Raw genomic sequence first — 21,612 nt, forward strand, 5'->3', positions numbered from 1 at the left:
GAGGGACAAGACAGATACCTAAACAGAAGGCACCACTGCTTGAAGAACTTTTCTCCCAAAAATAGCCTCAGAAGAAGCAAAAGTATCAAATTTGTAAAATTTGGAAAAGGTAAGAAGGGAGGACCAAGTCGCAGCCTTACAAATCTGTTTAACAGAAGCATCGTTTTTAAAAGCCCATGTGGAAGCCACTGCTATAGTAGAATGAGCTGTAATTTTTTCAGGAGGCTACTGTCCAGCAGTCTCGTATGCCAAACGGATGATGCTTTTCAGCCAAAAAGAAAGAGAGGTAGCCGTAGCTTTTTGACCCCTACGTTTTCCAGAATAGACAACAAATAGAGAAGATGTTTGACGGAAATCCTTGGTCGCTTGTAAGTAAAACATCAAGGCACGAACCACGTCCAAGTTATGTAGTAGACGCTCCTTCTTAGGAGTACTAGGACATAGAGAAGGAACAACAATTTCCTGATTAATATTCTTATTTGAAACCACCTTAGAAAGGAATCCAGGTTTAGTGCACAAAACCACCTTATCAGAATGGAATATAATATAAGGCGAGTCGCATTGTAACGCAGAAAGCTCAGAAACTCTTTGAGCAGAAAAGATAGCAACTAAAAACAGAACTTTCCAAGATAGAAGTTTAATATCTATGGAATGCATGGGTTCAAACAGAACCCCTTGAAGAACATTTAGAACTAAATTCAAACTCCATGGCGGAGCAACAGGTTTAAACACAGGCTTGATTCTAACTAAAGCCTGACAAAATGACTGAACGTCTGGGACATCTGCCAGACGCTTGTGTAGTAAGATTGACAAAGCAGAAATCTGTCCCTTTAAGGAACTAGCTGATAATCCCTTCTCCAATCCTTCTTGGAGATAGGACAAAATCCTAGGAATCCTGATCTTACTCCATGAGTAGCCCTTGGATTCGCACCAATAAAGATATTTACGCCATATCTTGTGGTAAATGTTCCTAGTGACAAGTTTTCGAACCTGAATCAAGGTATCAATGACCGACTCAGAGAATCCCCACTTAGATAAAATCAAGCGTTCAATCTCCATGCAGTCAGTTGCAGAGAAATTAGATTTGGATGTTGGAACGGACCTTGAATGAGAAGGTCCTGTCTCAGTGGCAGTTTCCACGGTGGCAGAGATGACATTTCCACCAGATCTGCACCAAGTCCTACTTGGCCACGCAGGCGCTATCAAGATTACCGAAGCCCTCTCCTGTTTGATTCTTGCAATGAGACGAGGTAGGAGAGGAAAAGGAGGAAACACATAAGCCAGGTTGAACGACCAGGGTACTGCTTGAGGATCCCTTGATATGGACCCGTAACAAGGAAGTTTGGCATTCTGACGATATGCCATCAGATCCAATTCCGGTGTGCCCCATTGATGGATCAATGCCGCAAACACCTCCGGATGGAGCTCCCACTCCCCCGGATGAAAAGTCTGACGACTTAGAAAATCCGCTTCCCAGTTCTCCACTCCTGGGATATATTTTGCTGATAGATGCAAGAGTGAGTCTCTGCCCATCGAATTATTTTGGAAACCTCTATTCATGGCTAGAGAACTCTTTGTCCCCCCTTGATGATTGATATATGCTACAGTTGTGATATTGTCCGACTGGAATCTTATGAATTTGGCCGAAGCCAGCTGAGGCCACGCTTGAAGCGCATTGAATATTGCTCTCAGTTCCAGAATATTTATTGGTAGTAGGGACTCCTCCTGAGTCCAAACACCCTGAGCCTTCAGGGAATTCCAGACTGCACCCCAGCCCAAGAGGCTGGCGTCCGTTGTCACTATGACCCATGCTGGCCTGCGGAAGCACATTCCCTGGGACAGATGATCCTATGACAACCACCAATGAAGAGAGTCTCTGGTCTCTAGATCCAGATTTATCCGAGGAGATAAATCCGCATAATCCCCATTCCACTGTCTGAGCATGCACAGCTGCAGTGGTCTGAGATGCAAGCGAGCAAACGGAACTATGTCCATTGCCGCTACCATTAACCCAATGACCTCCATACACTGCGCCACTGACGGCCTCCATACACTGCGCCACTGATGGCCGAAGAATGGAATAAAGTGCTCGGCAAGTAGTTAAGATCTTTTATTTTCTGACCTCCGTCAGAAAAATTTTCATGTCTACCGAGTCTATCAGAGTTCCTAGGAATGGAACTCTTGTCAGAGGAACTAGTGAACTCTTTTTTATGTTCACCTTCCACCCGTGAGTTCTTTGAAAAGCCAACACGATGTCCGTGTGAGATTTGGCTAGATGGCAAGTTGACGCCAGAATCAAAATATTGTCCAGATAAGGCGCGGACCCTAGCACCTTTGTGAAGATTCTGGGAGCTGTGGCCAACCCAAAAGGAAGGGCCGCAAACTGGTAATGTTTGTCCAGGAAGGCGAACCTGAGGAACTGGCGATGATCTTTGTGATAGGAATGTGAAGATACGCATCCTTCAAATCCACGGTGGTTATATATTGACCCTCCTGGATCATTGGTAAAATTGTTCGTATGGTCTCCATCTTGAACGATGAGACTCCGAGAAATTTGTTTAGACTTTTGAGATCTAAAATCTGTCTGAAGGTTCCCTCTTTTTTGGGAACCACGAACAGATTTGAGTAAAACCCCTGCACTTGTTCTAATTTTGGAACTGGGCAGATTACACCCATGGTATATAGGTCTTCTACACAGCGTAAGAACGCCTCTCTTTTTGTTTGGTCTACAGACAAACGTGAAAGATGAAATTTCCCTCTTGGGAGAGAATCCTTGAATTCTAGACAATACCCCTGGGTCACAATTTCTAATGCCCAGGAATCCTGAACGTCTCTTGCCCAAACCTGAGCAAAGAGAGAAAGTCTGCTCCCTACTAGATCCGGACCCGGATCGGGGGCTGCCCCTTCATGCTGTCTTGGTAGCAGCAGTGGGCTTCTTGGCCTGTTTACCTTTATTCCAGGTCTGGTTAGGTCTCCAGACTGACTTGGATTGTGCAAAGTTCCCCTCCTGCTTGGTGGCGGAGGAGGATGTAGAGGGACCACCTTTGAAGTTTCGAAAGGAACGAAAATTATTCTGTTTGGTCCTCATTTTAACCGTCTTGTCCTGAGGAAGGGCATGACCTTTACCTCCAGTAATGTCGGAAATGATCTCCTTTAGTTCAGGCCCGAATAGGGTCTTACCCTTAAAGGGAATAGCTAAAAGCTTGGATTTAGATGACACATCAGCAGACCAAGACTTAAGCCATAACGCTCTACGCGCTAAAATGGCAAAGCCTGCATTCTTTGCCGCTAATTTAGCCATTTGGAAAGCGGCATCTGTAATAAAAGAATTAGCTAGCTTTAGAGCCTTCATTCTATCCAAAATATCATCTAATGGTGTCTCAACCTTAAGAGACTCCTCTAGAGCCTCAAACCAAAAAGCTGCTGCAGTAGTTACTGGAACAATGCACGCTATAGGTTGTAGAAGAAAACCCTGATGAATAAAAAATCTCTTTAGAAGACCCTCTAATTTTTTATCCATAGGATCTTTAAAAGCACAACTGTCCTCAATAGGTATAGTTGTACGCTTAGCCAGGGTAGAAATAGCTCCCTCCACCTTAGGGACCCGTCTGCCCCGAATCCCGAATGGTGTCAGATATGGGAAACATTTTCTTAAAAGTAGGAGGGGGAGAGAATGGAATGCCTGGTCTATCCCATTCCTTAGTAACAATGTCCGAAATTCTTCTAGGGACTGGAAAAACATTAGTGTAAGTAGGGACCTCAAGATATTTATCCATTTTACACAATTTCTCTGGTGGGATGACAATAGGGTCACAATCATCCAGAGTCGCTAAAACCTCCCTGAGTAACAAGCGGAGATGTTCAAGCTTAAACTTAAAGGCCGTCACATCTGAGTCTGTTTGAGGGAACATCTTACCTGAATCAGAAAGCTCTCCCTTAGACAGCAATTCCCCCACCCCCAAATCAGAACACTGTGAGGGTACATCGGAGATGGCCAATAAAGCATCAGAGGGCTCAGCATTTACTCTAATACCTGACCTACTGCGCTTACCCTGTAAACCTTGCAGTTTAGATAATACCTCTGTAAGGGTAGTAGACATAACTGCAGCCATATCTTGCAGGGTGAAAGAATTAGACGCGCTAGAAGTACTAGGCGTCGCTTGTGCGGGCGTTAAAGGTTGTGACACTTGGGGAGAAGTAGATGGAATAACCCGATTCTCTTCTGACTGAGAACCATCCTGAGACATACTTTTATCAGCTAAAATATGTTCTTTGCAATGTAAGGCCCTTTCAGTACATGAGGGACACATTTGAAGTGGGGGTTCCACAATGGCTTCTAAACACATGGAACATTGGCTTTCCTCAATGTCAGACATGTTAAAACAGGCTAGTAATGACCACAAACAGGCTTGAAAACACTTCCAAAACTGCTCTAAAATGATATAATTATCCCAATTTTAGTATATATGTGTCTTATCTTGCCAGCTAAAATTGTACCACAAGAAAAGGAATGCTTAACCCTTAATGGACAAAAACGTTGTTCAAAAAACGTTATGCAATTAACCAATTAACCCCCTGCACCGGAGCTGGAGCTTGCTGCTTGCATGGGGAATTCAACTGCGCAACTGAGGCGCGAAATTAGGCCCCGCCCATCTACATAGGTGTCTCACTACCTAGCCATGTGGGTTTCCATATACCCAGGTCTAAAAGAAAGCCATGTGTACCCTCCATTGCCATCAAAAATAAAAATGTTTGCTTTACACAAAGAAAAAAAAAACGTTAATTGCCTTCCAAACATAAAATCGTTTGCCCAACAAACATTATGTCATCAGTGTCAACCATTTTTCAGCCCAAAATAAACAGGTCCCAGTAATACCCTTCTATTTCACATGTAGGATTACTGCTTACCCCTTCCCTTATGGGAATACTGTCAGCCAGTTCTGAAATAACACAGTCTCTCCAGAAAAAAATGACTGAACATACCTCAATGCTTGTAGCATGAAAAACGTTCCTCACACTGAAGTTTCATAAGTACTCCTCAGCCATTCTGTGGGAACTACTCTGGATCTTAGTGACAACTGCTAAGATCATCAGTCTCCAGGCAGAAATCCTCATCCATCTGCTGCCTGGGAAAAAATAGCACTCACCGGTACCATTTAAAATAAAAAAGTCTTGCTTGAAGAAAATAAAAACTATAATTTTATCACCTCTTTCACTTTACCCCTTCCTATTACTTAGTATAGGCAAAGAGAATGACTGGGGGGTGGAGTCAAGGGAGGAGCTATATAGACAGCTCTGCTGTTGTGCTCTTTGCCACTTCCTGTTAGCAGGAGGATAATATCCCACAAGTAAAGGATGAATCCGTGGACTCGTCGTATCTAGTAGAAGAAATGCCACCACTGACACATGCAGCATCATTTATTTAACCTGCAGTGCCAACTGACATTATTACATAAATATAAAAACCCAAAACCAAAGATTACCATTTATTTAGATAACTCCACAGAAATACAGACCAATAAAATTAAATTGAAAGCAAATCTTAGACTCAGTGATGCCAGTGTCTGGGTATCAGGCAAGGCACAAACAAAAAACAACAAATGTCATCAATTTGGTGACGCTGCAACAAGGTGAAGAGGAGCACAAGTGGTATACAGCAACACTGCATGTGGATCTTCTGCTCCTGTAGCCCATAATGCATTGCACAGGCATAAATGCCTGACCTCACAGGAATGACCTTGTCTGTCCAAAGATGGCTGCACCCACTGAAGCATGGTGTGGGACAAGCTGGCAAGACAACCGCAGCCACAGCCTGTTTCTAGCAGCTGGATGTCCAGGATAGTCATTTTCTTTATAAGTCATCCTTTAAAGGGACATGAAAGTCAGAATATAACTTTCATGATTCAGAAAGAGCATAACATTTCTAATACAATAGAGGAGCCTTAGTTGTGTTCTGATGGACAAATATAAGAGTAGGGGAGGTAACTGTCACATTAGAACTAGTAGCATGGTAGTCAGTTCTGTCCATTAACATCTGGGAGGAGTGATCTTCACTGGGTATTATCCAGGGAGAGCTAAGATAGTTTAAATAAATCCACTCATTTAAAATAAATATTTATTTAGTACATATTGTTAAAAACACATTTATCAGTTGTGCAAATAAAACAAAATGCTTTTTACTATCTGTAGATTGATGACGCTAAAAAAAATAAAAACAAAATGCATTAAGATACATTGCCTCCTGTGAAGGGACAAGCACCTCATTGCTGAGTTTGGTTTTCTCTCGCTTTATTGTGTACAATATACTTCTATTCATTGTGTGAATCTAATTTTATGAAAATTCTCAGCAAACTTGGAAGAAAACTAGAAGAACTGAGGTACTGCATAGTGTTGCACTGTGATGGGTGACTTGACTGACAGACAGTAGTGCACTGGAGTAGATTTAATGCAAGTGTGTATTGTGTTAAGCATTACATCTGAAGTGTGTGGTCTTTCTTAGGACCGGAACTGGTGCGGAGCTGCCATTGAGGTTTTAAACCTCCATTAGAAAGAGTAAATTATAACAATTAAGCATTAAAGGGACAGGGTGATGTACAAATTATATTCCCCTTAATATGCTTCCAATTACTTGTTTTACCAGCTGCAGAGGTTTGAATGTTTGGGAAATTGCTCATTTAAGTTTATTTTTACATACGAAATAGAGGTTTCTGGTAACTGGCATTATTGCACAATTAACTGGGCTGAGCTTGCATGGAGAGAGACCACATTAGTCTTTAACTATATAATTTACACAAAATCCTTATCTTATTTCACTGTGTACATAGTGAGATCATTACATAGGGCCCAATTGTCTAAAGTTTGCCAGATCAGACATGGTTTTTCCTGACAACCCTCGTGGAATTATCTTAAGAAAGGGGCAGTTCCTGTGAGTGGCCATATGTCTCCTATAGAAAGTAATGGAGCTTGCTGGACGGGGAAACTTTGCTGGGTAGAGTGAAGTTAACAGTGAGTAGGAGGGGTACACTTTAAAAATTAAATCCTGCATCAAAAACTAGTATAGTATCACCTCTATTTTTGTGCATGTGTTCTATTGGGGTATTAAGGATTTTACATATTTTGTTCCTTTTAGTTTGCGAGAAAAAGCAATGAGATCTGTAGGGCGGAAGAGATTTGATAACTACACTTGGATTTGAGAGGCAAATTCATACAGTCCCATGGAACATGTTCAGCCCATTTTACGGTAAAACAGTTACAATTTGTATTTTGTACTTACAAGTACAAATGCCTGTGTTTATTTGCACATCCAGTGTACTTGAATAGCCATTTACACTGTGCATATTTAACAGGTTTTATTCCTATGCAATTTACATTAAAAGCTTACGTTTTTGATAAAACTATTTTGTTTTGATTTTTTATTTCTTTCACGATTCAGACAGAGCATGCAATTTTCAATAACTTTCTAATTTACTTCTATTAACAAATGATCTTTATTATCTTGGTACCTTTTGTTGAAAAGCAGGTGTAAGCTCACCTGTGTCTGGAGTACTATATGACAGCAGTTTTGCTAGAATGTTATCCATTTGCAAAAGCATTAGATGGCAGCAATATGTCCTGCCATGTAGAGCTCCAAACACCTACCTAGTTATATTTTCAACAAAGAATACCACGAGAACAAAGCAGAATTTTTATAATAGAAGTAAATTATAACTTTTTAAAATTGTATCCTCTGACATTTATGTTTCATGTCCATTTAACAATAACATTTTTTCCAGTGTATTTTTGTGTGAATGGTTTAATTATTTCTTTTGTATGATTTTTAAATTTCAATTGTCATTGTGCAATGTATGCATCCCCTTCCAATACGAAAATGCCCTATAACCTCTTAGCGAGACACTGTTTTCAAAGTAAAAAAGTGTCATTAGATCATTCCACTAGGGAAAAACATAATTTATGCTTACCTGATAAATTCCTTTCTTCTGTTGTGTGATCAGTCCACGGGTCATCATTACTTCTGGGATATAACTCCTCCCCAACAGGAAATGCAAGAGGATTCACCCAGCAGAGCTGCATATAGCTCCTCCCCTCTACGTCACTCCCAGTCATTCGACCAAGAATCAACGAGAAAGGAGAAACCAAGGGTGAAGTGGTGACTGGAGCATAATTTAAAAGATATTTACCTGCCTTAAAAAACAGGGCGGGCCGTGGACTGATCACACAACAGAAGAAAGGAATTTATCAGGTAAGCATAAATTATGTTTTCTTCTGTTATGTGTGATCAGTCCACGGGTCATCATTACTTCTGGGATACCAATACCAAAGCAAAAGTACACGGATGACGGGAGGGATAGGCAGGCTCATTATACAGAAGGAACCACTGCCTGAAGAACCTTTCTCCCAAAAATAGCCTCCGAAGAAGCAAAAGTGTCAAATTTGTAAAATTTGGAAAAAGTATGAAGCGAAGACCAAGTTGCAGCCTTGCAAATCTGTTCAACAGAGGCCTCATTCTTAAAGGCCCAAGTGGAAGCCACAGCTCTAGTAGAATGAGCTGTAATTCTTTCAGGAGGCTGCTGTCCAGCAGTCTCATAGGCTAAACGAATTATGCTACGAAGCCAGAAGGAGAGAGAGGTAGCCGAAGCCTTATGACCTCTCCTCTGACCAGAGTACACGACAAACAGGGAAGACGTTTGTCGAAAATCCTTAGTTGCCTGCAAGTAGAACTTGAGGGCACGAACTACATCCAGATTGTGTAGAAGACGTTCCTTCTTTGAAGAAGGATTCGGGCACAGGGAAGGCACCACGATCTCTTGATTGATGTTCCTGTTAGTGACTACCTTAGGTAAGAACCCAGGTTTTGTACGCAGAACTACCTTATCTGAATGAAAAATCAAATAAGGAGAATCACAATGTAAAGCTGATAACTCAGAGACTCTCCGAGCCGAAGAAATAGCCATTAAAAATAACACTTTCCAAGATAACAACTTTATATCAATGGAATGAAGGGGTTCAAACGGAACTCCTTGTAGAACGTTAAGAACAAGGTTTAAACTCCATGGCGGAGCAACAGTTTTAAACACAGGCTTGATCCTAGCTAAAGCCTGACAAAAGGCCTGGACGTCTGGATTTTCTGACAGACGCCTGTGTAACAAGATGGACAGAGCTGAGATCTGTCCCTTTAATGAGCTAGCCGATAAACCCTTTTCTAAACCTTCTTGTAGAAAGGACAATATCCTAGGAATCCTAACCTTACTCCAGGAGTAACCTTTGGATTCGCACCAGTATAGGTATTTACGCCATATCTTATGGTAAATCCTTCTGGTAACAGGCTTCCTAGCCTGTATCAGGGTATCAATAACCGACTCAGAAAAACCACGTTTTGATAAAATCAAGCGTTCAATTTCCAAGCAGTCAGCTTCAGAGAAGTTAGATTTTGATGTTTGAATGGACCCTGTATCAGAAGGTCCTGTCTTAGAGGTAGAGACCAAGGCGGACAGGATGACATGTCCACTAGATCTGCATACCAAGTCCTGCGTGGCCATGCAGGCGCTATTAGAATCACTGATGCTCTCTCCTGTTTGATTTTGGCAATCAATCGAGGAAGCAGCGGGAAGGGAGGAAACACATAAGCTATCCCGAAGTTCCAAGGTGCTGTCAAAGCATCTATCAGAACCGCTCCCGGATCCCTGGATCTGGACCCGTAGCGAGGAAGTTTGGCATTCTGGCGAGACGCCATGAGATCTATCTCTGGTTTGCCCCAACGTCGAAGTATTTGGGCAAAGACCTCCGGATGAAGTTCCCACTCCCCCGGATGAAAAGTCTGGCGACTCAAGAAATCCGCCTCCCAGTTCTCCACTCCCGGGATGTGGATTGCTGACAGGTGGCAAGAGTGAGACTCTGCCCAGCGAATTATCTTTGATACTTCCATCATTGCTAGGGAGCTTCTTGTCCCTCCTTGATGGTTGATGTAAGCTACAGTCGTGATGTTGTCCGACTGAAACCTGATGAACCCCCGAGTTTTTAACTGGGGCCAAGCCAGAAGGACATTGAGAACTGCTCTCAATTCCAGAATGTTTATTGGCAGGAGACTTTCCTCCTGATTCCATTGTCCCTGAGCCTTCAGAGAATTCCAGACAGCGCCCCAACCTAGTAGGCTGGCGTCTGTTGTTACAATTGTCCAGTCCGGCCTGCTGAATGGCATCCCCCTGGACAGGTGTGGCCGAGAAAGCCACCATAGAAGAGATTTTCTGGTCTCTTGATCCAGATTCAGAGTAGGGGACAAGTCTGAGTAATCCCCATTCCACTGACTCAGCATGCACAATTGCAGCGGTCTGAGATGTAGACGTGCAAAGGGAACTATGTCCATTGCTGCTACCATTAAGCCGATCACCTCCATGCATTGAGCTACTGACGGGAGTTGAATGGAATGAAGGACACGGCATGCATTTAGAAGCTTTGTTAATCTGTCTTCTGTCAGATAAATCTTCATTTCTACAGAATCTATAAGAGTCCCCAAGAATGGAACTCTTGTGAGAGGAAAGAGAGAACTCTTCTTTTCGTTCACTTTCCATCCATGCGACCTTAGAAATGCCAGAACTAACTCTGTATGAGACTTGGCAGTTTGAAAGCTTGAAGCTTGTATCAGAATGTCGTCTAGGTACGGAGCTACCGAAATTCCTCGCGGTCTTAGTACCGCCAGAAGGGCACCCAGAACCTTTGTGAAGATTCTTGGAGCCGTAGCCAATCCGAATGGAAGAGCTACAAACTGGTAATGCCTGTCTAAGAAGGCAAACCTTAGATACCGGTAATGATCTTTGTGAATCGGTATGTGAAGGTAAGCATCCTTTAAATCCACTGTGGTCATGTACTGACCCTTTTGGATCATGGGTAAGATTGTCCGAATAGTTTCCATTTTGAACGATGGAACTCTTAGGAATTTGTTTAGGATCTTTAAATCCAAGATTGGCCTGAAAGTTCCCTCTTTTTTGGGAACCACAAACAGGTTTGAGTAAAACCCTTGTCCTTGTTCCGACCGCGGAACCGGATGGATCACTCCCATTAATAACAGATCTTGTACACAGCGTAGAAACGCTTCTTTCTTTATCTGGTTTGTTGACAACCTTGACAGATGAAATCTCCCTCTTGGGGGAGAGAATTTGAAGTCTAGAAGGTATCCCTGAGATATGATCTCTAGCGCCCAGGGATCCTGAACATCTCTTGCCCAAGCCTGGGCGAAGAGAGAGAGTCTGCCCCCCACTAGATCCGGTCCCGGATCGGGGGCCCTCGGTTCATGCTGTCTTTGGGGCAGCAGCAGGTTTCCTGGCCTGCTTGCCCTTGTTCCAGGACTGGTTAGGTTTCCAGCCTTGTCTGTAACGAGCAACAGCTCCTTCCTGTTTTGGTGCAGTGGAAGTTGGTGCTGCTCCTGCTTTGAAATTCCGAAAGGGACGAAAATTAGACTGTCTAGCCTTAGCTTTGGCTTTGTCTTGAGGCAGGGCGTGGCCCTTACCTCCTGTAATGTCAGCGATAATTTCTTTCAAACCGGGCCCAAATAAAGTTTGCCCCTTGAAAGGTATATTAAGTAATTTGGACTTAGAAGTTACATCAGCTGACCAGGATTTTAGCCACAGCGCCCTACGTGCCTGAATGGCGAATCCTGAGTTCTTAGCCGTAAGTTTGGTTAAATGTACTACGGCCTCCGAAATGAATGAATTAGCTAGTTTAAGGACTCTAAGCCTGTCCGTAATGTCGTCCAGCGTAGCTGAACTAAGGTTCTCTTCCAGAGACTCAATCCAAAATGCTGCCGCAGCCGTAATCGGCGCGATGCATGCAAGGGGTTGCAATATAAAACCTTGTTGAACAAACATTTTCTTAAGGTAACCCTCTAATTTTTTATCCATTGGATCTGAAAAAGCACAGCTATCCTCCACCGGGATAGTGGTACGCTTAGCTAAAGTAGAAACTGCTCCCTCCACCTTAGGGACCGTTTGCCATAAGTCCCGTGTGGTGGCGTCTATTGGAAACATCTTTCTAAATATTGGAGGGGGTGAGAACGGCACACCGGGTCTATCCCACTCCTTAGTAACAATTTCAGTTAGTCTCTTAGGTATAGGAAAAACGTCAGTACTCGCCGGTACCGCAAAGTATTTATCCAACCTACACAATTTCTCTGGTATTGCAACAGTGTTACAATCATTAAGAGCCGCTAAAACCTCCCCTAGTAATACACGGAGGTTCTCCAATTTAAATTTAAAATTTGAAATATCTGAATCCAATCTGTTTGGATCAGAACCGTCACCCACAGAATGAAGCTCTCCGTCCTCATGCTCTGCAAGCTGTGACGCAGTATCAGACATGGCCCTAGTATTATCAGCGCACTCTGTTCTCACCCCAGAGTGATCACGCTTGCCTCTTAGTTCTGGTAATTTAGCCAAAACTTCAGTCATAACAGTAGCCATATCTTGTAATGTTATCTGTAATGGCCGCCCAGATGTACTAGGCGCCACAATATCACGCACCTCCCGGGCGGGAGATGCAGGTACTGACACGTGAGGCGAGTTAGTCGGCATAACTCTCCCCTCGCTGTTTGGTGAAATTTGTTCAATTTGTACAGATTGGCTTTTATTTAAAGTAGCATCAATACAGTTAGTACATAAATTTCTATTGGGCTCCACCTTGGCATTGGAACAAATGACACAGGTATCTTCCTCTGAATCAGACATGTTTAACACACTAGCAATAAACTTGCAACTTGGTTACAATCTTATTTAACAAAAACGTACTGTGCCTCAAAGAAACACTAAACGATTAAATGACAGATGAAATAATGAACTGAAAAAACAGTTATAGCATCAATCCTTAAAAACAACACAACTTTTAGCAAAGGTTTGTTCCCATTAGTAAAGTAACAATAGTTAAATTTGAAACATAAAAATTACAGAGCAACGTTTTTAATCACAGTCAATATATAAGTCTCACAGCTCTGCTGAGAGAATCTACCTCCCTCCAAAGAAGTTTGAAGACCCCTGAGTTCTGTTAGAGATGAACCGGATCATGCAGGAAATACAAGAGTAACTGACTGGAAATTTTTGATGCGTAGCAAAGAGCGCCAAAAACGGCCCCTCCCCCTCACACACAGCAGTGAGAGAGAAACGAAACTGTCACAATTAAAACAAGCAACTGCCAAGTGGAAAAATAATGCCCAAACATTTATTCACTCAGTACCTCAGAAAATGCAAACGATTCTACCTTCCAGCAAAAAACGTTTAACATAATAAAAACCTATTAAAGGGTTTAATGTACTTTTAACAGAGTAATTCCAGTGAATACCATCCCCAGAATACTGAAGTGTAGAGTATACATACATGTCATTATAACGGTATGGCAGGATTTTCTCATCAATTCCATTCAGAAAATAAAAACTGCTACATACCTCAATGCAGATTCATCTGCCCGCTGTCCCCTGATCTGAAGCTTTTACCTCCCTCAGATGGCCGAGAAACAGCAATATGATCTTAACTACTCCGGTTAAAATCATAGTAAAAACTCTGGTAGATTCTTCTTCAAACTCTGCCAGAGAGGCAATAACACGCTCCGGTGCTATTGTAAAATAACAAACTTTTGATTGAAGTTATAAAAACTAAGTATAATCACCATAGTCCTCTCACACATCCTATCTAGTCGTTGGGTGCAAGAGAATGACTGGGAGTGACGTAGAGGGGAGGAGCTATATGCAGCTCTGCTGGGTGAATCCTCTTGCATTTCCTGTTGGGGAGGAGTTATATCCCAGAAGTAATGATGACCCGTGGACTGATCACACATAACAGAAGAAAAGTACTTAAATAATCTTGCCAGCCCAGAGACCCTTAGTGAGAAAAATGAACAGTTTAGTACCTCCCCGTTCCACCCCTCACTGGGACAACTATTTCTTCAGTGTCTTCTGTTTTACATAGCTTTTCTATAACCAGTACTAAAGTATTGAAATGTTTAGTATAGGTTGCCGTTTCATCAACTATTTCAAATGACACAATAAAGGTAAAGGAACTATTTGTAAACAATTGATCCAGCAGGTAAAATGAATCACTGGCAACACATTAAAGGAAGAAAAAAAAGAAAAAAAAGAAAAAAAAGAAAAAAAAAAAGAAAAATCACAGTGCACTGTCCCTTAAAGCATAATATTGATCGGTTCAATACTGAGACCCATTAATTTAATTCACCATTGGTCCTAAAGTTAACTAACATAATAAAGTAAATCTATTTAACCTGGCTTAATCAAAGATCTAGCTCATCTTGCAGGGCTGAGTATTTCAGCTGCAATTTTTAAGGCATCCATCTTTTTCAAACCACATATACAGGACATTCAGAACTAGAAAACAATCAGAACAATTTATGTATGTAATATACATACCTTGTTTTACACACCAGTGCAACTGCGCAAATATATCAGAAAGAAGAATACCATTTAATGCTTCATAAAACTGAGTAAACACATCACATATTGCATAAAGTGCATGATTACATGTAGTGGTCATCCATTCAGATTTCTGAAATCAAGAAAATAAAAGTGCGTTACCCATACACATAAATGTTACAAAGTACATAATGTAATACTACTACCATTATTAAAAAATGTATGCTTACTTTTAATAAGGTAATTAGGACACACTGAGAATCTGTTTTTTAGATCCCTCCTTTAAAGACAATCTATTTTTTTTTTATTAAGAGGATTGTGTTGCTGACCAGAATTAAAGACCTCAGTAAAAAAGGTATTTCATAAAACAACTAAATAATGTGATAAGATTTTATAATAAGATACCAGGAGAACAAATCAATACTGGTTTCCGAATAAAATGTGTTCTTTATTGGGAAAAGTAGATAATCACATTTTAAAAAACAGTAGGCCTAGATATTAATTTATAAAGTAAATTTAAAGTACGTGGATTTTTCTTTCTTAAACTTTAACGCATGCATGTTTCTAAACTAGCACCTCAAAAAGGACAAGTAACTCAAAAATGTTCTACTGTGTATATGAAAGAGCAGTGGTTAAACGTTATATTTTTTGCACAAAAAAAAGACGAAAAATTGCTTAAATAGAACGTTAAGCTAACAGGAAGTGAATGATTTGTACAACTGGGCCTGCTGACTTTAATGTTCATTGGCTGATAGGGAAAACTCACATGGAACTGTTGGTTTTACTCAGCACAGTAACATTTATTTTACAAAAACAAAGCACTAGTAATCCATTTTGAAATATTCTATAGTAGTATATGGAAGAGAATATTTTTGAGTATCATGTTTCTTCAATAAAGTCATAAAGCCCACAATTGTTCCTTATTGTTTATAATGTTTTGGTACTTTTTATACCAGACCTGTACAGTTTTAATTACCAGTCATTAGAAGCTATGAATATCAAGTGGCTTAAAACACGATTTTGAAATGTGTGATTTTTACCTCTGTCTGCTGCTCAGGAAGTTTCATGTTGTCAAATATTCTAAAAACTATCCTGAACAGATCATGCCACCAGTGGTTCTCGAAAGTATGACCATAACTTTTCATAATTTCAAACATTACAGTGAGGCCTCTAGAACAAGTATAGTAAAACAAAAACAGAAAGTGAGGGAATTATATTCTAAAGAACAACCATAATTCACTTTAATGATTTCTTTTTGTCAGTGCTTGATGCATAAAATAGGTGGAAGTGTTCTCATACAAAAACCTGTACATTCCACTAACAATGTGAGTTTTATTTAAACGTTTTTAAAACAAACCAAATTATTGTGCTTAAAACTAAAATAATTGTTACCGTTATTTTCCAATTCCAAAAAAGATCTGGTTTCGGCAGAAATAGCAGGAAAAAATTAAATCAGTTACCAAAGAGATTTTCCATAAATCAACTAAACTCAAATATTATTTATTTAAAGGGACATTAAACACTAAATACATGCAAGATACAATGATGTAGTCAAAGTAAAGATTAGCCAGAAAATAATATGCAGGTGTATTTTGTTAATTATATTAGTTGTTTAAACAAGAAATATAGCAGCATTAAATTACAGAAAGTCACCAAATTTTCTTACTACATATAAGTAAACATGTTATATAATAATCTCAGTGTTTAATGTCTCTTTTAAAAAATTGTTTATGAAATGCTCAACAGTGCTTTTCATATATAATGCTTAACATTTTTTACAATATATTTACATTTGCAAAAACAATTAAGTTAAAAGTTATCACTGCTAGATAGAAAATATGCAGGTAATCTACTGTCTATACAGATGTGGGACACATACGTGTACGCATTCCTCCTGCACATACACGTATGACATATCATTCATGAGTGTATCAATTAAAAAAATATAAACCTTATTATTAATAATAAAAAATGAAGCACGTAAGGCAACATGGGAAGTCTTCAAGTAAAGTAAGAGATTTCCCATTTTGAATTATACTATATTTTTTATTCTGATTAATAAAGTTTATTTTTAACACTTTGCACTGGCTGACTGGACTTTTGGATGTTGTGTAGCAGTTGATGGTGCGATGTTTGGCTTAGCACCCCTCTAAGTTGGTTTAGCCCATTGACATGAGTGGGCATGTCTTACTGAAGCCTTACCAGAACGGTGAAGGAAGGCTAGAGCGGCAAAGCTTTGTGTGAGTCTCTTATTCAAAGTACCAATGACATTGCATGATATGTCACTAGTGGCACTCACTGGAGATTAAAGGGACATGAAATCTACAATTTGCTTTCATGATTTAGGTAGAACATAACATTTTAAACAACTTTCCATTTTACCTCTATTATCAAATTTACTTAATTCTATTAGTATCATTTGTTGAAGGAGCAGCATTACATTTGTGGTTTCTAACTTAACACATAGGTGAGCCAATGACAATCGGTATATTTGCAGCCACCAATCAGCAGCTAGAACCTAGGTTCTTTGCTGCTCCTCAGCTTACCTAGATAAACCTTATCGCAAAGGATAACAAGAGAAGGAAGCAAATTAAATAATAGAAGTAAATTGGAAAGTTGTTTAAAGTCACGTTCTCTTTTTGAATCATGAAAGAAAAATAGGGGTTTTATGTCCCTTTAATTCAGGTTACATAGCTTACAGACAAATCATCAGCAGGTTGTATGCTTATAAAAATCTTTGTTTTTTGCAAATGCAGGTATATTACAATAAGATTTAAAACATAGCTAAAAATGCACTGGTGTGAATTACAAATTTGACTTTTATGTCCTATTACTCTCTCATCTGTTTTGTAGCCAAGATAATAGAACACATTGCTACCTGGTTCGTACATCCAGTTTGCAGCGATTAATAATACAGGAAAGTTCAAATAAAATAGGGAACCACCCTCGGACCCAAACTCTGTCACAAGGTGCCACATTCATATCATCACTTGTGTATTCCCTCAGTGCCTGGAAGACAGAAATTATTTGTAATAAAGTATTAAATGATTCCTAAGAAAAAAAGGAAAGAAGAAGAAAAAAACAACACTAAAATACCTGAGGCTTTTCTGAGACATATTTTGCACAATAGCGTATTAGCCGAATTGCTTCCATGCAGGTGTCAGGGAATGCAGCATTACAAGCAAATTCAGACAGACATTTTACAGCATCTTGAAAAGAGTCTATTGCTGCAGGGAAGTGATGCTGAAAAACATTGGCTGAGGAAAAAAAATAACAAAAATGTATGAAAAATACATGAAAATAATATGTCCTATTTTAGTCAATGTATCATTTACATTTCCCATTTAGATCTCTAGGAGTATAGTTCTTAAGCCATTGACTAAACTATTAAGAAATAAACTTAAATAGTGGAAAGGCTACTCACTAACAATATGGCCGACTGTTTGGAATGTCAGTTCTACAATATTTCCATTGTTGTCAGAGGCTGCTTGGTAAAACACTGCAAAAATATTCTTCCACCCTGAACGAATATTGCCAGCCTGAGTGTTCACCATTTGTGAAATGCAGCGTATGACCATATCCCGAATTGTAGGAGACCTTAAATTGTAGACAAGATGGTAAATAGAGGTGTTATATTTCATACATATAAGCAAAAAGATTCACAACTATTCATGCTCACCTATTTTTCTTCATAATGTGCTCAAAGGGTCTTAGGAAGTCCTTCTGAAAACGGAAATTAGCCAATTCATCCTTTTCAAGAAACTTCATTGAGAGTTGACGGAGTGAATCTACAGCAAATATAGCCACGTCTTCATTGGGATTGCAACCAACCTTATGAGAGTTTAGGGACAGAATTTTTAATACTTACATTATATAACCTAAAATAAAGAATATTTATTTTGTCTTGCTTTAGAATAACATAGCCACGTCTCTACATTATGAAAATAATTCAATATCTTGTTTGCCACAATTGTTTTTCAATAGCCAATCGCCACCCACTGCATTATTTAGAGAAGCCAATTTAGTCTTAAGTCTGCAGACAATATTATTATCCAAGGTCATATTGTTAGCGATAAAAGCTAAAGCCATTTATGGACAGATATGTTGCAGCGTTAGCCTTTGGAAGTCTCTGAATATTACATAAGCCTCATTTTTTTAGATAAATTATATGAAAATAGAGCTAAATAAATAATGATAGTATACTACAAAGTGTTTTTACTACAAAAAGCAAAAAGTTTTATAATTCATTCTTAAGGCATTACTGTCCTTTTAAGTTTGTTTGAAGTGAAGGCCAATTTTGATGAATTAGTGCCCGGTTTTTAATAAACCTATTAAAAACAAGGGCATTTTAATTAATCAAAATGGACATTTCACTGTTTTCTTCAAAAACATACCTTTTAATCCTAGCAGCCGCTCCAGCACTTCCTCCGCCCGTCGCAAGCCGTCTTCACGAGTCCAAAATGACGAATCCGGCTTCCTCCAATCACAGCATTGCATCAGGCCAAGATTTCCCCCAGGGGGAAGCTGTGATTGGAGGAAGCCCGATTCGTCATTTCTGACGTCTGCAGAGGCTTCCAACGGCTGGGGGAATCGCTGGAGCGGCATTCAGGATTAAAAGGTACGTTTTTGAAGAAAACAGTGAAATGACAATTTTGATGAATTAAAGTGCCCTTGTTTTTAATAGGTTTATTAAAAACCGGGCACTAATTCATCAAAATGGACCTTCACTTTAACCAAACACTCTACTTAGCCATAATCAGTCCACTAGATATTATTACACATTCTGTCTAGTTCTGATTAGCTAACAAAGAGTATTTGTATACTGCCTTGTAGATTTTATTAAACATTAGCATAATCTGCAAATGGTGCAGTGTGTCCTGCTATTCTAAATAAAACAGTGACTACTTGCCATGTGGCTTCACAGCAGGGTAACACAAGCACCATCACATTCTGCTAATGCTGTTTTTTCATATTTGTTAGGCTGTATCTGGTATTTTTTATGCCAGAGTACTGTTTTTGTAATCTAATCTATAGCAGCCAACTAGTGGAAAAATACTTGATCGTTTCTTTAAGTATAATCTTTATTACTACAGTGAACACAGCTCAAAGAGATCTGCAGAATACAAGAGAACATATGAAAACCTTAAAACCATTGAATTGGTGTCAAGGATGTATTAACAAGCACCTTGTTGAAGTGATCTCCAATAACCTGCCAAATCCTTGACCACTGAAGGCGGATTCGATTCATGTTGTAGTAAGAAATTTCTACAATCTTCTGTAAGCTGAACATGCGTGGATGATGAGGCGAGGCCAGTTCATCCATGGATACTACGCACAGCCATCGGACAAAATCAACTGAATGAGAAACAACAGGGGGATCAATTCAACATAAAAAGCCCTATACAATATTATCCACCTATGTACCATGAGTGAGCTGAAAAGTAACTAGGTTTGGTCCCGTAGTCTAGTATTTTTAAAAGTTTGTCCTTAGAAACCGCTTACAGCTGAAATGGCAGATTTGAATGATACCTCTTCTTGATATCCAAAAATTAGAACATAGGCAAACTAAGTAATCCAACAGGATTGAAGTTGAAAAATCATAAACTAGTCTACTTGTTTCTTAACTGTTCCTTCTGTTACCTAAGCATCAATGATTTAAAGTAACTAAAAAATACACAGAAAAAAATGTACTTTTGTTTTAATTATTGAAAGCTTCTCCTGAGTACAATCAGAGGAAGCCTAGTCAGATATACAAACCCACGTACCAATAGCATTGCCATCAAGCCTTGTAGATCCAGTAAATATCCTGCAGAAAAATAAAGAATTAAAATGCATAAGCATTTTTCTACGACATATTCAGCGCTGAGAATGTAACAAGCCATATAATGGTTCTAAACTAGTCAGCAAATGAATGATTTTGGTTTTGAAAAACTATGATGATATATCTACATATACTTACAAATTTAACACAAAGAACAGTAGATAACTCATGGCTCCTTCAATTACAAGTAATAAACATAAAGAAAATAGGGGAAACATAACTAAGAAGGAAAAGCTGGGAGAAAATCTGTGATAGTTCAATAGGACAGTGCCACTCAGGGGTACAGTCTCTTTTGGATCATCATTCTTTCATAGAGGAGAACTATACTGTGGTATATCCAGCTCTAGTAAACAGGCACATTTCCTCTGAGATTTGCAATTTTTATGCTTTGGCATCACTGGGCCCTTTCCAAAAGATAAAATGATGGTGTCCATATAGGGTTAGTTGTTTTCCCTTTGTCATAGAACTAACAAAATATGGGACTGTCTTAGGGGAGGGTCAGACTGATATGATACAGTATATGTCCCCCAATATGAAAGCCAAAAATCATTGCTGTATCTTTTGAGCACAGGGTATGCTTAATAATAAGAAATGGTTTTCTTTCTTCGTCTATTTACTTATTAAAAAGAAGAAAAGAAAAAACTATGATGAAGGCAGCAACAATCTCCACTTCTTAACTCCAAAAAAAACACAAATTACACTAAAGCAGGCAGCAATGGGCATGAATATAAAATGGAAAAACATTATTTATGCTATGAGTGTACACAATTCATTACTACTGGGAATTACTCTTCTCTACTACTAGTAGGAGGCAAAGATTCCCAAACCCCAAGAGCCCTATATAACTCCTCCAATCTCACACGTACCTTAGTCTAATGTATAGCCAAGCAAAGCGAGGTAAGAAAAAAAATTGAGAGCCAAAAAAAGGAGCAGGGAAAAAAAAGATGTGCTTAAAAAGAAATAAACCCTAAAAAATTCAGGTAAGCATAAATTATGTTTTCCTTCATACAGGTGGTGAGAGTCCATGATCCATTACTCCTGGGAACTAATAACTAAGCCGTGGAGTCCACAAGTAATAACTTGAAGGGAGGGATTTAAAAACATATTTTTTTCCACTGAGAAATTAAATCCACAACCCCAAAAGTGTTTTTCTTTGTTTTTTTATTTAAAAATGCACTTAAAAAAATAAACAAAACAAGCAAAAATCAAAGTGAGACAAGTGAGAAGAACCTTTCTACCAAATGCTGCCTCAGAAGAAGTAAAAACAACAAAATGGTAGAATTTTGTAAAAGTATGCAAAGACGACCAAGTAGCTGCCTTGCAAATTTTGTCAACTGAAGCCTCATTCTTAAAGGCCCATGAAGTGACCACTGATCTAGTAGAACGAGCA

The 21,612-nt window shown here is 39.3% G+C and overlaps 1 protein-coding gene across 1 annotated transcript in view; it reads right to left on the reverse strand.

The window, feature by feature from the left end:
* The window catches only part of ARFGEF2 (ADP ribosylation factor guanine nucleotide exchange factor 2), a 471,542-nt gene that overhangs the window by 75,708 nt on the left and 374,222 nt on the right, over positions 1-21,612 (reverse strand). Inside the window, exons 23-30 of the mRNA XM_053716931.1 lie at positions 20,167-20,207; positions 19,587-19,756; positions 18,081-18,232; positions 17,826-17,998; positions 17,498-17,658; positions 17,280-17,410; positions 15,442-15,571; positions 14,399-14,534 (exon numbers count right to left, since the gene is read on the reverse strand). Coding sequence (XP_053572906.1) covers positions 14,399-14,534; positions 15,442-15,571; positions 17,280-17,410; positions 17,498-17,658; positions 17,826-17,998; positions 18,081-18,232; positions 19,587-19,756; positions 20,167-20,207 — 1,094 coding nt within the window. The remainder of the gene's footprint in view (positions 1-14,398; positions 14,535-15,441; positions 15,572-17,279; positions 17,411-17,497; positions 17,659-17,825; positions 17,999-18,080; positions 18,233-19,586; positions 19,757-20,166; positions 20,208-21,612) is intronic.

The sequence above is a fragment of the Bombina bombina genome, chromosome 1 (genome assembly GCF_027579735.1).
Source record: "Bombina bombina isolate aBomBom1 chromosome 1, aBomBom1.pri, whole genome shotgun sequence".
Classification (NCBI taxonomy): domain Eukaryota; kingdom Metazoa; phylum Chordata; class Amphibia; order Anura; family Bombinatoridae; genus Bombina; species Bombina bombina.